General features: G+C 49.8%; 1 protein-coding gene across 2 annotated transcripts in view; it reads left to right on the forward strand.

Moving 5' to 3' along the window:
* The window catches only part of NCF4 (neutrophil cytosolic factor 4), a 55,763-nt gene extending 45,755 nt beyond the window's left edge, over window positions 1-10,008 (forward strand). For both annotated transcript variants that reach the window (XM_066596293.1, XM_066596294.1), the window contains exon 11: window positions 8,037-10,008. In XM_066596293.1, coding sequence (XP_066452390.1) covers window positions 8,037-8,229 — 193 coding nt within the window. In that variant the 3' untranslated portion in view covers window positions 8,230-10,008. The remainder of the gene's footprint in view (window positions 1-8,036) is intronic.
* Window positions 10,009-17,221: the final 7,213 nt, after the last annotated feature.

The raw sequence follows: 17,221 nt of genomic DNA on the forward strand, positions 1-17,221 counted from the left end.
CTGCAGCCTTGCGCCAATTTATTTGCTGCCTGTGAAAAGTCTCCGCTATGCTGCACTTCATATAACTGCATTTCTGTGCAACACATATCTTATCTGATTGAATATAGTCAGTGGGCCCTCCGTTTCCCAAAAAGGGAAACATTCTATTTGTCCTGCAGGCTTGCGCCAATTTATTTGCTGCCTGTGAAAAGTCTCCGCTCTGCTGCACTTCATATAACTGCATTTCTGTGCAACACATATCTTATCTGATTGAATATAGTCAGTGGGCCCTCCGTTTCCCAAAAAGGGAAACATTCTATTTGTCCTGCAGGCTTGCGCCAATTTATTTGCTGCCTGTGAAAAGTCTCCGCTCTGCTGCACTTCATATAACTGCATTTCTGTGCAACACATATCTTATCTGATTGAATATAGTCAGTGGGCCCTCCGTTTCCCAAAAAGGGAAACATTCTATTTGTCCTGCAGGCTTGCGCCAATTTATTTGCTGCCTGTGAAAAGTCTCCGCTCCGCTGCACTTCATATAACTGCATTACTGTGTAACACATATCTTATCTGATTGAATATAGTCAGTGGGCCCTCCGTTTCCCAAAAAGGGAAACATTCTATTTGTCCTGCAGGCTTGCGCCAATTTATTTGCTGCCTGTGAAAAGTCTCCGCTCTGCTGCACTTCATATAACTGCATTTCTGTGTAACACATATCTTATCTGATTGAATATAGTCAGTGGGCCCTCCGTTTCCCAAAAAGGGAAACATTCTATTTGTCCTGCAGGCTTGCGCCAATTTATTTGCTGCCTGGGAAATCACTGGTAATACAGCATGCTGAGGGGTAGGGGTAGGCCTATAGGATGTGGACGCGGGCGAGGACGCGGAGGCCCAAGTCAGGGTGTGGGCACAGGCCGAGCCAGTGCGGTGGCCAGGGGTAGAGGCAGGGCCAGACCGAATAATCCACCAACTGTTTCCCAAAGCGCCCCCTCGCGCCATGCCACCCTGCAGAGGTCAAGGTGCTCTACGGTGTGGCAGTTTTTCACAGAGACGCCTGACGACCGACGAACAGTGGTGTGCAACCTTTGTCGCGCCAAGATCAGCTGGGGAGGCACCACCAACAGCATGCGCAGGCATATGATGGCCAAGCACCCCACAAGGTGGGACGATGCCCGTTCACCGCCTCCGGTTTGCACCACTGCCTCTCCCCTTGTGCCCCAACCTGCCACTGAGATCCAACCCCCCTCTGAGGACACAGGCACTACCGTCTCCTGGCCTGCACCCACACCCTCACCTCCGCTGTCCTCGGCCCCATCCAGCAATGTCTCTCAGCGTAGCGTCCAGACGTCGCTAGCGCCACAGTTTGAGCGCAAGCGCAAGTACGCCGCCACGCACCCGCACGCTCAAGCGGTAAACGTGCACATTGCAAAATTGATCAGCCTAGAGATGCTGCCGTATAGGCTTGTGGAAACGGAGGCTTTCAAAAGCATGATGGCGGCGGCGGCCCCGCGCTACTCGGTTCCCAGTCGCCACTACTTTTCCCGATGTGCCGTCCCAGGCCTGCACGACCACGTCTCCCGCAACATTGTACGCGCCCTCACCAACGCTGTTACTGCCAAGGTCCACTTAACAACAGACACGTGGACAAGCACAGGCGGGCAGGGCCACTATATCTCCCTGACGGCACATTGGGTGAATTTAGTGGAGGCTGGGACAGAGTCAGAGCCTGGGACCGCTCACGTCCTACCCACCCCCAGAATTGCGGGCCACAGCTCGGTGGTGGTATCTGCGGGGGTGTATGCTTCCTCCACTAAACCACCCTCCTCCTCCTCCTACGCAACCTCTGTCTCGCAATCAAGATGTGTCAGCAGCAGCACATCGCCAGCAGTCGGTGTCACGCGGCGTGGCAGCACAGCAGTGGGCAAGCGTCAGCAGGCCGTGCTGAAACTACTCAGCTTAGGAGATAAGAGGCACATGGCCCACGAACTGCTGCAGGGTCTGACAGAGCAGACCGACCGCTGGCTTGCGCCGCTGAGCCTCCAACCGGGCATGGTCATGTGTGACAACGGCCGTAAGCTGGTGGCAGCTCGGCAGCCTCACGCACGTGCCGTGCCTGGCCCATGTGTTTAATTTGGTGGTTCAGCGCTTTCTGAAAAGCTACCCCCACTTGTCATACCTGCTCGGAAAGGTGCGCCAGCTCTGCGCACATTTCCGCAAATCACACACGCACGCTGCCACCCTGCGGACCCTGCAACATCGGTTTAATCTGCCAGTGCACCGACTGCTGTGCGACGTGCCCACACAGTGGAACTCTACGCTCCACATGTTGGCCAGACTCTATGAGCAGCGTAGAGCTATAGTGGAATACCAACTCCAACTTGCGCGGCGCAGTGGGAGTCAGCCTCCTCAATTCTTTACAGAAGAGTGGGCCTGGTTGGCAGCCATCTGCCAGGTCCTTGGAAAATTTGAGGAGTCTACCCAGATGGTGAGCGGCGATGCTGCAATCATTAACGTCACCATTCCTCTGCTATGCATCTTGAGAAGTTCCCTGCAAAGCATAAAGGCAGACGCTTTGCACTCGGAAACAGAGCCGGGGGAAGACAGTAAGTCGCTGGATAGTCAGAGCACCCTCCTGTCTATATCTCAGCGCGTTGAGGAGGAGGAGCATGAGGAGGAGGAGGAGGAGGAGGGGGAAGAGACAGCTTGGCCCACTGCTGACGGTACCCATGCTGCTTGCCTGTCATCCTTTCAGCGTGTATGGCCTGAGGAGGAGGAGGAGGAGGATCCTGAAAGTGATCTTCCTAGTGAAGACAGCCATGTGTTGCGTACAGGTACCCTGGCACACATGGCTGACTTCATGTTAGGATGCCTTTCTCGTGACCCTTGCGTTACACGCATTCTGGCCACTACGGATTACTGGGTGTACACACTGCTCGACCCACGGTATAAGGAGAGCCTTTGCACTCTCATTCCCGAAGAGGAAAGGGGTTCGAGAATGATGCTATACCACAGGGCGCTGGTGGACAAACTGATGGAAATCTTCCCATCCGACAGCGCTAGTGGCAGAAGGCGCAGTTCCGAGGGCCAGGTAGCAGGGGAGGCGCAGAGATCAGGCAGCATGTACAGCGCAGGCAGGGGAACATTCTCCAAGGCCTTTGCCAGCTTTATGGCTCCCCAGCAAGACTGTGTCACCGGTCCCCAGTCAAGGCTGAGTTGGCGGGAGCACTGTAAAAGGATGGTGAGGGAGTACGTAGCCGATTGCAGCACCGTCCTCGGTGACGCCTCTGCCCCCTACAACTACTGGGTCTTGAAGCTGGACACGTGGCCTGAACTCGCGCTGTATGCCCTGGAGGTGCTTGCTTGTCCTGCGGCTAGTGTCTTGTCAGAGAGTGTGTTTAGTGTGGCTGGGGGAATCATCACGGATAAGCGTACCCACCTGTCAACCGACAGTGCCGACAGGCTTACACTCATCAAGATGAACAAAGCCTGGATTTCCCCAGACTTCTCTTCTCCACCAGCGGACAGCAGCGATACCTAAGTAATACGTAGGCTGCACCCGCGGATGGAAGCATCGTTCTCTCTCACCATCCAAAACGGGGACATTTCTGCTTCATCAATCTGTGTATAATATTCCTCCTCCTCCTCCTCCTGCTCCTCCTCCTGAAACCTCACGTAATGACGCCGAATGGGCAATTTTTCTTAGGGCCACAAGGCTCACTCATATAATTAAAAAAAAAATTTTTTTATACGTTTCAATGCTCTTAAAAGCATTGAAACTTTAACTTGAACCAATTTTTCGTTAAACTGGGCTGCCTCCAGGTCTAGTTACCACTTAAGCCACATTAACCAAAGTGATTAATGGGTTTCACCTGCCCTCTTGGTTGGCCATGGCCAATTTTTCTGATGTACATTAGTACTGTTGATACAGCAATTTTTGTGGGCCCTCGCCTACAGTGTAATCCAATAAATTTTTAGCCCACCTGCATTTCAGCTGACGTTACATCCGCTGTGTTGGGCAATGCAATGGGATATTTTTATGTACCGCCGGTGGCTTCCTGGCACCCACCCATGCTGTGGGTCCACAGAGAATTATAAATGCATCTGTTTCCACTTCTAAAGAACCCCAGTCTGACTGGGGCATGCAGTGTGGGCCGAAGCCCACCTGCATTAAGCACAACATTACTACCTCAGCTGTGTTGGGCAATGCAATGGGATATTTTTATGTACCGCCGGTGGGTTCCAGGGAGCCACCCATGCTGTCGGTCCACAGGGACTTCACAATAGGGAGTTGTACCTGCCTGTGTCTATGAATTAAAAACCGCGGTCTGACTGGGGCATGCAGACACCTTGACAGAATGAATAGTGTGTGGCACATAGGTTCCCCATTGCTATGCCCACGTGTGCAGCTCCTGATGGCGGTAGCACAGGATTATATTTCTCATTGCTTCTGTACAGCATTGTGGGCTATCGCCCTGCCCCTTTTAAAGAGGGTCGCTGCCTAGCCGTGCCAACCCTCTGCAGTGTGTGCCTGCGGTTCCTCCTCATGGCAGACGCACTTATAAATAGACATGAGGGTGGTGTGGCATGGGGGCAGCTGAAGGCTGCGCAGGGACACTTTGGTGTGCGCTGTGGGGGGGGAGGGTTGGTCAGCATGTAACCCAGGAGAAGTGGCAGCGGAGTGTCATGCAGGCAGTGATTGTGCTTTGTTGGAGGTAGTGTGGTGCTTAGCTAAGGTATGCCATGCTAATGAGGGCTTTTCAGAAGTAAAAGTTGTTGGGGGGGGGGGCACTCTTGCCGGTATTGTGGCTTAATAGTGGGACCTGTGAACTTGAGATGCAGCCCAACATGTAGCCCCTCGCCTGCCCTATCCGTTGCTGTGTCGTTCCCATCACTTTCTTGAATTGCCCAGATTTTCACACATGAAAACCTTAGCGAGCATCGGCGAAATACAAAAATGCTCGGGTCGCCCATTGACTTCAATGGGGTTCGTTACTTGAAACGAACCCTCGAGCATCGCGATAATTTCGTCCCGAGTAACGAGCACCCGAGCATTTTGGTGCTCGCTCATCTCTAGTTATTAATGATTATAACATATAATGTTGTATCACTCAAGAAAGGCGTCCAGACCCCTCTTGCACTCTTTTATCAAGTGGCATCTGTTGGCCAAAGGCTTCCATTGTAAAAGAAAAAACAATCATATATCTTGTGGTAGAGGTTTTTCTGGATGATTGTATATAGAATAGCCCAGTACATTACACTAATCCATACTGGAAAAAAAGTTATAATGACATTTACTGGCCCAACAGAAGACAAAAGGACAAAAAGGCATATTAATATGATTTATATGCCGGGAGCTCTCCTGGCGCATATGGCACATCTACATTGCGAATACAGAGTGAAGGTAGCCTTACTTTAGACCAATGCTGTTTCAGCTGCTGATATCTGAAAGATCTTAAAACTGTCTTAGGGCTTATTCTGATGAGCGTAGGCACAACTTCGCCTGGCAGCATGGAGTGTAGTTGAGCCTGAACAAGGTACCACCCCATCTTTCCTTACTTTTCTCGCCCGTCCAGTTAACGGGCTAGAATACTGATAGTGAAAACGAAACCACTGAAACCCATTGATATTGGAGGTTTTGTATGTGATTATCACGACTGTATAAGGGGAGAAAACCATGTTTGCCTGAATCTGCCCTTGAGGCGGTGGCCCAGATAGGGTATTTTGATGTGGATCCATGTCAAAATCCACAGTATATTTTGGTGCCGATTTCACCTTATCCAATAGATCTGCCTCAAAATCACATCAGTGGTGCAGATTTTGACTTGGTTTTGAATCAGATTTTGGGCTTAAACAGAAAATCAAGCCCGCATAAAGGACAAAATGAAACCATTGATGTCAGTGGTTTCGTTTCCACTATTGGGATTCTTATCTTCCTGCTTTTTTTTATAATTGGTGTGCACTAGTATAGAGTTTGAATAGTCAAAAAAAACAAACAAACCCCGGTTCATGCCTAATACGCCCCATAGCTGTGAGCGTATTAGCGCATGCGCCACTGTGGCTTTGAATTGTTTTATCCTGCGCATTTTGGTGCTGACTTTCAAATGCAGAAAGACTGTCTAGTCTAAGTTTACACTGCCTAACTTTTAGGTCCTCAACAGATGAGTCCTAGTCCTGTTATGTGGCCATGAAAATTATGGACGCATTCTGGGATGAAACTAAACCATTGATTTCAATGGCTTAATTTTCACTATAGGGATTCTCATGTGATAATACTACGTGCAAGAAAGTTAGGGCAGGACCTATCTTCTCGCTTTATTTTTCAAACTCGCATGCACTTTTAGGGCGTTTGAATAGTCCAAGGGTCGTGCGCGAATACACTCCATAGCGGCGAGCATATTAGCACATGCCACATGTGTTTTTGCCTGAAGATGTGCGTGTTTGCACACCTCCCATAGACCTCGAAGGGGCTCTTTGGTGCGCAAACAAAATAGAGAACGTCTTAATTTTTTGTGCCTGTGAAAATGACGAGCGCAAAGAAGAGGAGTGAGAATAAATAATGAAATAATTATATATTGAGAATAAATAAATGAAATCAATGGGTTCTATTCACTGTGTTACGTGGAATTTCCTAGTTGCAAAATAGCAGCATATCACATTTTTCTGCTTAAGCCCTAAGGGCTGTGTTACATGAGCCCTTGGTAATTACGTATTATGCACACAGGTTTTGCGAGCGTAATACGCTGTACCAATATCGCATAGGAGGCCATGTTGCCACTCACACTAATTAAGTATTTTATGTGCTTAAGAAAAAGGGCAGCATGTACTATCTTGACACGTATTACATGCGCATACACCCCACAATAGTATATGGTGATGGGCGGCCTGCAGTCAGGACACAATGACATTGGGCTGTAGGGCTTCAGCGCTGGCTGCACTGCCACTGCTATTTAGCGGGCAGCTGAAAATCGGAGCAATGGATTGAGGGTGCATTTACTTGGGCATATGCGTATTTCGGCCCGTTAATATGCAGCGTATTCACAAGCTGACATGCTGCAGTCGTTTTGCTACATAAATACGCTGTGTATTTATGTGTGTAAAAAAGAACACACAAAATTGCATTGGTTTTGTACTTAAATATACAGTGAATATGCAGGTTCCCTGTCATACAGCCAAGCGCTCCGTGCCGGGTATGGAGAACTGAGCTGGACCGCTCTGTTCTTCATACCCAGCCTGTCATCAGGGAGCGGGATACAGCTGAAACAATAGTATCAGCTGTATCCCGCTGTGAATCCCTGATAAGGCTCATAGTCTTCTTTCAGCAGGCTGAAAGACAACAATGAGCGATGGCTTAACGAAAACTACACGATGTCAGTGCAGTTACACACAACGATTATCGCTCAAAAGACAGCTTTTGAGCGAATTTTAAATGACAATCGTTGTGTCTAATTGGTCCTTAACAGTTCTCGCTTCTGGTCTGATTTATTTTTTGTTTTTCTTTGGTATGGGGACTATGAATTGGAGAAAGGGGTCATATGGAGCAATCCGTGCAAAAGAGGGGGAACATAAAGAGCACGAGTGCATGCGAGTTTGAAAAAAAAAAGCTGGAAGATAGGTCCTGCCCTATCTTTCTTGCATGTAGTATTAACAACATGCGAGAAAGATTGGGCAAGTCCTATATTTTTTTGCGTGTAGTTTAATTTTCACGGCCACATAACGGGACTAAAACACGTTCATCTGTTTAAGCCCTGATAGTGAGAGAGGTACATAATACATGCATATTCACTGCGTATTTACACAAGTAAGGGAGGAATATGTGTATTTCAGCCATGTACATATGCTGCATATTACGCAACTGTCATACACTACGCCTGGGTGAGGATTTAATTTAGTGGCCCAAAAAGTAGTTGGGCGGGGGGGAGTAAAGGCTCGTGAACAATGCAACATTGCACATTAAAGTCTGAGAAAATTCCTCCTTGAAGATTTTTTTTCTGTAAATTGATAAATTTGTGAATTTACTCCTCACTGCTTACCACTTTCTTATTGATGTTCTCAACCAGAAATCAGTTCCCTGGCATTGAGCTGGCTCTGAATATGAAGGATCCAGATGGTGACCTGATTCGCCTCATGGACGACAGTGACATGGAACTTCTTGTTACAAAAGGAAAGAGAAAATCGCAACTAGAAAACTTCTTTCTCTGGGAACTACATATCACGCGCATCGATGACATGGACGTTTATAGAAACATGTAGTGAGCTTTTGCAGATGTTAGAGACTTAAGGAACAGGGCAATGATATGGTTAGAACTAACTTTGCTCAAGTTTTGGTCTGCACAGTGTTACAACAGAAAATGCGGTCACTGCGCATATCATGTAATCCAAAGAAATCAAATTACGAAATTTTCAATACATTAAAGCCAATATCAGCTCTGATGCTCCTGGCACTGTACAATAGTATGTTTCTAATAACGAGGAAACATTACAGAGTAAGATAAAGTAAACTCTGCCCACTAGAGCTTTGTTGCCAATGGACTGTGAAGGCCCTGATTTGACCATAACATAAAACATCAATAAAGCACAATCTCAGCTGATTCCATTGCTATATTTTTTTGTTAGATTTTGCTTCTTGCCTAGAGGGAGTTGTCATTTTGCTGCAAAACTCAGGATGCAGTTCCATCTCAGGCAGATATACAAATGATAAGAGTTGTGATTAGATGAACGGTCTTGTCACCTGAGGCCCTAAAAGTGATTGCCCCCTTGGCCTATAAAAGGCTCTCAGAGGCTCCTTGTGTGTAGTGACCTCTTCTTCCGCTTGTGTAGAGCTTGTTGACCACTAGACACCTCTACAACACAGAGAAGAAATTTCATCCTATTACCAGAGTTTGAGAGGGGCGTATTTTTTTCATGTGAGAAGCTAGATGGTTGTATTGACGAATTGCCTGCCACCTGGGTTGTTATGACCAGACTATCAGAAGATGTTATGACCTGTGAATGTGTGAGGGCATACACAAAAGGCAACCGGGCTCAGGAAGCTCTCAACAAACCATCATTAAAGAGGATCATCTGGTCATTCGACAAGCAGCTCCACTTATTTCAATGTCTGCCATCAAGAGACAGGTGACACCATTGTATGGAAACCATTTTCATGTGCTCTTACAAATCCCAATGTTAGCGGTTTCAAGCACTGGGTTGGAGCCTCAGGTGTAATAGCCGCAGGTCTGGAGAGTAGTTCGAGGGCAAGCCAGGGGTCAGCAGCGGGAGGTCTCAGTTTGCAGTACAGGTGGATGAGTTGAGTAGCATAGTCAGAAGGGAAGCCAGAGATCGGCAGCGAGAGGTCTCAGTTTGCAGTACAGGTGGATGAAGCGAATACCATAGTGAGAAAGGAAGCCAGAGATCAGTATCAGAAGGTCTAGTAGAATTGCAGAGGAGCAGGCAGAACTGGAGCTTGATTAAGGTTTGGAGCACGATAATCACGTGCTGGGGCAGTGGCAGGGTCAGGCTTTTATAATGAGCCTAATTAGGAACAGAGGCGGGGTCAGGACCAGGAGGCAGGAACTAGATAAGTGGGATCATGGGACAAGGCTGAGAATCATGCAGAGGAACTGTATAGGCTGGATGGCTCAGTAGTAAGAGCTACCGACTGAAGGTCCCCAATTCAGTTCCTGACACCCAAATTGTTACTGACACTGTAGTGGGAGATTAGAAGACAGCTTTTTATCTGTCAGTGTCAAATGAAACAGGTCATAATGACCTATTAAAATTAGAACAATAATAGGTTTCCTTCACAAATGCGTTTCTTTCAGGTGTTTTTATAGAACAATGCTTGAAGAAAATCTACATACTTAGAGCATGTTGCGGTTTAAAAACCTCCTCTCTTCTACATATGCCACTGTGTTGAATTTTTATATTTGAAGATATGTGATGATGCTATGGATTTCTAATGAGGGATACTTCTTACTATACATGAATAAAAGGTTTTTGTTTAAGAATTATCATGTTTGTGCCCACCACTATACATCAACTCTTGTGTAAGGTTTCTTGTATATGCAGGATACAGATGCAAAAAATAAAAAATAAACTTTAGGAAATATCAAACTCTTTTGTGTAACAAAAAATAAAATAATTTAGATGGACTATTCATAATGCAGCTTTCACAGATACTTTGAGCTCTGTGGTAATAAGGAAGGTACAACAGGGCTGTGCCCTATAATGTTCAGTAACAATCATGTTAATAATATATAGACCACCACAGTATGTAATGTGATTAGAGATGAGCGAACGTACTCGTCCGAGCTTGATATTCGTGCGAATATTAGGGTGTTCGGGATGCTCGTTACTCGTAACGAGCACCACGCGGTGTTCCGGTTACTTTCAGTTTCCTCTCTGAGACGTTTGCGCGCTTTTCTGGCCAATTGAAAGACAGGGAAGGCATTACAACTTCCCCCTGTGACGTTCAAGCCCTATACCACCCCCCTGCTGTGAGTGGCTGGGGTGATCAGATGTCACCTGAGTATATAAATCGGCCCCTCCCGCGGCTCGCCACACATGCCTTGTGACTTAGCTGAGGGAAAGTGCTGCTGCTGGTGCTGCTGTAGGGAGAGCGTTAGGAGTCAGTGTAGGCTTCAAGAACCCCAACGGCCCTTCTCAGGGCCACATCTACTAGTGTGCAGTACTGTGTTAGCACAGTAATTTTTTTTTTTTAGTCCAAAATTGGATCTGCAGAGCATTGCGCCCAGCAATAGGGACAGAAGTGGGGGTTAGGCAGGGAGAGTGTTAGGAGTTAGTGTAGGCTTCAAGAACCCCAACGGTCCTTTCTAGGGCCACTTCTATCCGTGTGCAGTACTGTCCAGGCTGCTGTTAGCAGTGTTGCATATTTTTTTTTTTTCTCAAAACCGGCTGTGCAGAGCATTGCACCTGGCATTAATACTACAGGGATAGAATTGTGTAGGCAGGGCCAGAAGACATTTATTATTCATTGAATACACGCAGTGGGGTCTTCCCTTTGCTAAAAAGGAAAAGAAATTATATTTGGCCTGCCTGTGTCAGTCCTAAGGTCTGCGTGTACGTGTGTGCTGCGTGTACTACGTACAAAAATCAGACGCAACCAGCTACGGTTTACTGCAGCCTAGCGCCATTGTCTTTCCTGACTGGCAAATACCTGCTCTGCTAGAGTTAATAACTCTGCTACACTATAGTTGTGTGACACTTTTTGAGGGCCACACCACAGATATTAAACTTCTTGTTCATTGAATATACGCAGTGGGGTCTTCCCTTTGCTAAAAAGGAAAAGAAATTATATTTGGCCTGCCTGTGTCAGTCCTAAGGTCTGCGTGTACGTGTGTGCTGCGTGTACTACGTACAAAAATCAGACGCAACCAGCTACGCTTTACTGCAGCCTAGCGCCATTGTCTTTCCTGACTGGCAAATACCTGCTCTGCTAGAGTTAATAACTCTGCTACACTATAGTTGTGTGACACTTTTTGAGGGCCACACCACAGATATTAAACTTCTTGTTCATTGAATACACGCAGTGGGGTCTTCCGTTTGCAAAAAAGCGAAAACATTATATTTGGCCTGCAGGCTTGCGCCAATTTATTTCCTGCCTGGGAAATCAAATCACTGGTAATACAGCATGCTGAGGGGTAGGGGTAAGCCTAGAGGACGTGGACGTGGACGTGGCCGAGGACGCGGAGGGCCAAGTGAGGGTGTGGGCACAGGCCGAGCTCCTGATCCAGGTGTGTCGCAGCCGACTGTTGCGCGATTAGGAGAGAGGCACGTTTCTGGCGTCCCCACATTCATCGCCCAATTAATGGGTCCACGCGGGAGACCTTTATTAGAGATGAGCAGTGTGAGCAGGTCCTGTCCTGGATGGCAGAAAGTGCTTCGAGCAAGCTATCATCCACCCACAGTTCTGCGCCGTCCAGTGCTGCAAATCCGAATCCTCTGTCTGCTGCTCCTCCTTCCTCCCAGCCTCCTCACTCCACTACAATGACACCTGCTCAGGAGCGGGAACACTCCCAGGAACTGTTCTCGGGCCCCTGCTTAGATTGGGCAGGAGTGGTTCCTCTCCCACCAGAGGAGTTTATCGTCACTGATGCCCAACCATTCGAAAGTTCCCGGGGTCCGGGGGAAGAGGCTGGGGACTTCCGCCAACTGTCTCAAGAACTTTCTGTGGGTGAGGAGGGCGATGACGATGAGACACAGTTGTCTTGCAGTGAGGTAGTAGTAAGGGCAGTAAGTCCAAGGGAGCAGCGCACAGAGGATTCGGAGGAAGAGCAGCAGGACGATGAGGTGACTGAGCCCACCTGGTGTGCAACGCCTACTCAGGACAGGTCTTCAGAGGGGGAGGCAAGGGCATCAGCAGGGCAGGTTGCAAGAGGCAGTGCGGTGGCCAGGGGTAGAGGCAGGGCCAGACCGAATAATCCACCAAGTGTTTCCCAAAGCACACCCTCGCGCCATGCCACCCTGCAGAGGCCGAGGTGCTCTAAGGTCTGGCAGTTTTTCACAGAGACGCCTGACGACCGACGAACAGTGGTGTGCAACCTTTGTCGCGCCAAGATCAGCCGGGGAGCCACCACCAACAGCCTGACCAACACCAGCATGCGCAGACATATGATGGCCAAGCACCCTACAAGGTGGGACGAAGGCCGTTCACCGCCTCCGGTTTGCACCGCTGCCTCTCCCCCTGTGCCCCAACCTGTCACTGAGATCCAACCTCCCTCTCAGGACACAGGCACAACCGTCTCATGGCCTGCACCCACAGCCTCACCTCCGCTGTCCTCGGCCCCATCCACCAATGTCTCGCACCGCACAGTCCAGCCGTCACTAGCGCAAGTGTTGGAGCGCAAGCGCAAGTACGCCACCACGCACCCGCACGCTCAATCGTTAACCGTCCACATAGCCAAATTTATCAGCCTTGGGATGCTGCCGTATAGGGTTGTGGAAACGGAGTCCTTCAAAGCTATGATGGCGGCCCCGCGCTACTCAGTTCCCAGTCGCCACTACTTTTCCCGATGTGCCGTCCCAGCCCTGCACGACCACGTCTCCCGCAACATTGTACGCGCCCTCACCAATGCGGTTAGTGGCAAGGTCCACTTAACTACGGACACGTGGACAAGCACAGGCGGGCAGGGCCACTACATCTCCCTGATGGCACATTGGGTGAATTTAGTGGAGGCTGGGACAGAGTCAGAGCCTGGGACCGCTCACGTCCTACCCACCCCCAGAATTGCGGGCCCCAGCTCGGTGGTGGTATCTGCGGCGGTGTATGCTTCTTCCACTAAAGCACCCTCCTCCTCCTCCTCAACCTCTGTCTCGCAATCTAGATGTGTCAGCAGCAGCAGGACGTCGCCAGCAGTCGGTGTCGCGCGGCGTGGCAGCACAGCGGTGGGCAAGCGTCAGCAGGCCGTGCTGAAACTACTCAGCTTAGGAGATAGGAGGCACACGGCCCACGAACTGCTGCAGGGTCTGACAGAGCAGACGGACCGTTGGCTTGCGCCGCTGAGCCTCCAACCGGGCATGGTCGTGTGTGACAACGGGCGTAACCTGGTGGCGGCTCTGCAGCTCGGCAGCCTCACGCACGTGCCATGCCTGGCCCACGTCTTTAATTTGGTGGTTCAGCGCTTTCTGAAAAGCTACCCACGCTTGTCAGACCTGCTCGTAAAGGTGCGCCGGCTCTGCGCACATTTCCGCAAGTCCCACACGGACGCTGCCACCCTGCGCACCCTGCAACATCGCTTTAATCTGCCAGTGCACCGACTGCTGTGCGACGTGCCCACACGGTGGAACTCTACGCTCCACATGTTGGCCAGGCTCTATGAGCAGCGTAGAGCTATCGTGGAATACCAACTCCAACATGGGCGGCGCAGTGGGAGTCAGCCTCCTCAATTCTTTTCAGTAGAGTGGGCCTGGTTTGGCAGACATCTGCCAGGTCCTTCGAAACTTTGATCAGTCTACCCAGGTGGTGAGCGGCGATGCTGCAATCATTAGCGTCACCATTCCTCTGCTATGCATCTTGAGAAGTTCCCTGCAAACCATAAAGGCAGCCGCTTTGCGCTCGGAAACAGAGCCAGGGGAAGACAGTATGTCGCTGGATAGTCAGAGCACCCTCCTGTCTATATCTCAGCGCGTTCAGGAGGAGGAGGAGGAGGAGGAGGAGGAGGATGAGGAGGAGGGGGAAGAGACAGCTTGGCCCACTGCTGACGGTACCCATGCTGGTTGCCTGTCATCATTTCAGCGTGTTTGGCCTGAGGAGGAGGAGGAGGAGGAGGAGGAGGAGGAGGAAGAGGATCCTGAAAGTGATCTTCCTAGTGCGGACAGCCATGTGTTGCGTACAGGTACCCTGGCACACATGGCTGACTTCATGTTAGGATGCCTTTCTCGTGACCCTCGCATTCAACGCATTCTGGCCACTACGGATTACTGGGTGTACACACTGCTCGACCCACGCTATAAGGAGAACCTTCCCAGTCTCATTCCCGAAGAGGAAAGGGGTTCGAGAGTGTTGCTATACCACAGGACCCTGGCGGACAAGCTGATGGTAAAATTCCCATCCGACAGCGCTAGTGGCAGAAGGCGCAGTTCCGAGGGCCATGTAGCAGGGGAGGTGTGTAGATCGAGCAGCATGTACAGCCCAGACAGTGCAACAGTCTTTAAGGGCCTGGCCAGCTTTATGGCTCCCCAGCAAGACTGTGTCACCGCTCCCCAGTCAAGGCTGATTCGGCGGGAGCACTGTAAAAGGATGGTGAGGGAGTACGTAGCCGATCGCACGACCATCCTCGGTGACGCCTCTGCCCCCTACAACTACTGGGTGTCGAAGCTGGACACGTGGCCTGAACTAGCGCTGTATGCCCTGGAGGTGCTTGCTTGTCCTGCGGCTAGCGTCTTGTCGGAGAGGGTGTTTAGTGCGGCTGGGGGAATCATCACAGATAAGCGTACCCGCCTGTCAACCGACAGTGCCGACAGGCTAACACTCATCAAGATGAACAAAGCCTGGATTTCCCCAGACTTCTCTTCTCCACCAGCGGACAGCAGCGATACGTAAGCAATACGTAGGCTGCACCCGCGGATGGAAGCTACGTTCTCTCTCACCATCCAAAACGGGGACATTTCTGCTTCATCAATCTGTGTCTAATATTCCTCCTCCTCCTCCTCCTGCTCCTCCTCCTGAAACTTCACGTTATCACGCTGAACGGGCAATTTTTCTTAGGGCCACAAGGCTCACTCATAATTTTTCTAAACAATTTTTAGATGTTTCAATGCTCTGAAAAGCGTTGAAACTTTAACTTGAACCAATTTTTCGTTAAACTGGGCTGCCTCCAGGCCTAGTTACCACTTAAGCCACATTAACCAAAGCGATTAATGGGTTTCACCTGCCCTCTTGGTTGGCCATGGCCAATTTTTTTCAGGTACATTAGTACTGTTGATACAGCAATTTTTGTGGGCCCTCGCCTACAGTGTAATCAAATAAATTTTTAGCCCACCTGCATTAAGCACGACATTACTACCTCAGCTGTGTTGGGCAATGCAATGGGATATTTCTATGTACCGCCGGTGGCTTCCTGGCACCCACCCATGCTGTAGGTGCACACGGAGTTTAACCTACATGTGTCCACTTGTAAAGAACCCCAGTCAGACTGGGGCATGCAGTGTGGGCCGAAGCCCACCTGCATTAAGCACGACATTACTACCTCAGCTGTGTTGGGCACTGCAATGGGATATTTCTATGTACCGCCGGTGGGTTCCAGGGAGCCACCCATGCTGTAGGTGCACACGGAGTTTAACCTACATGTGTCCACTTGTAAAGAACCCCAGTCAGACTGGGGCATGCAGTGTGGGCCGAAGCCCACCTGCATTAAGCACGACATTACTACCTCAGCTGTGTTGGGCAATGCAATGGGATATTTCTATGTACCGCCGGTGGCTTCCTGGCACCCACCCCTGCTGTGGGTCCACAGGGAATTATAAATGCATCTGTTTCCACTTGTAAAGAAGCCCAGTCTGACTGGGGCATGCAGTGTGGGCCGAAGCCCACCTGCATTAAGCACGACATTACTACCTCAGCTGTGTTGGGCACTGCAATGGGATATTTTTATGTACCGCCGGTGGGTTCCAGGAAGCCACCCATGCTGTCGGTCGACAGGGACTTCACAATAGGGAGTTGTACCTGCCTGTGTCTATGAATTAAAAAGCCCGGTCTGACTGGGGCATGCAGAGACACCTTGACAGAATGAATAGTGTGTGACACATAGGTTCCCCATTGCTATGCCCACGTGTGCAGCTCCTGATGGCGGTGGCACAGGATTCTATTTCTCATTGCTTCTGTACAGCATTGTGGGCTATCGCCCCGCCACTCTTAAAGAGGGTCGCTGCCTAGCCGTGCCAACCTCTGCAGTGTGTGCCTGCGGTTCCTCCTCATGGCAGATGCACTTCTAAATAGACATGAGGGTGGTGAGGCATTAGGGCAGCTGAAGGCTGCGCAGGGACACTTTGGTGTGCGCTGTGGGGGGGAGGGGGGGCGGTTGGGCAGCATGTAACCCAGGAGAAGTGGCAGTGGAGTGTCATGCAGGCAGTGATTGTGCTTTGTTGGAGGTAGTGTGGTGCTTAGCTAAGGTATGCATTGCTAATGAGGGCTTTTCAGAAGTAAAAGTTTTTGGGAGGGGGGGGGCCCACTCTTGCCGCTATTGTGGCTTAATAGTGGGACCTGTGAACTTGAGATGCAGCCCAACATGTAGCCCCTCGCCTGCCCTGTCCATTGCTGTGTCGTTCCCATCACTTTCTTGAATTGCCCAGATTTTCACACAAGGAAACCTTAGCGAGCATCGGCGAAATACAAAAATGCTCGGGTCACCCATTGACTTCAATGGGGTTCGTTATTCGAAACGAACCCTCGAGCATCGCGAAAAGTTCGTTCCGAGTAACAAGCACCCGAGCATTTTGGTGCTCGCTCATCTCTAAATGTGATGCCTTCTCATGCTTTATTATATATGCTAAATTAGTGGTCAAGTACCTTTCGTACCAGTATGGTTGATCACAACATCATGTAGTGTGGTGCAGAGTGTCAAGGCAGCATATCCAGTCCTAAGCTCTCACACATGATCTGAGGGTTGAGGGTTCAATCCCTGCATGGTTCAGGTAGCTGGCTGAAGCTTGACACAGGCTTCAGTAAAATGAGTAGCCAGCTTGCTGGGGCTAATAAGTAAATTACCTGAAAGTGCTGTGGAATATGTTGGCAATATACAAATAA

The sequence above is a fragment of the Eleutherodactylus coqui genome, chromosome 3 (assembly GCF_035609145.1).
Source record: "Eleutherodactylus coqui strain aEleCoq1 chromosome 3, aEleCoq1.hap1, whole genome shotgun sequence".
In the NCBI taxonomy this organism is placed as follows: domain Eukaryota; kingdom Metazoa; phylum Chordata; class Amphibia; order Anura; family Eleutherodactylidae; genus Eleutherodactylus; species Eleutherodactylus coqui.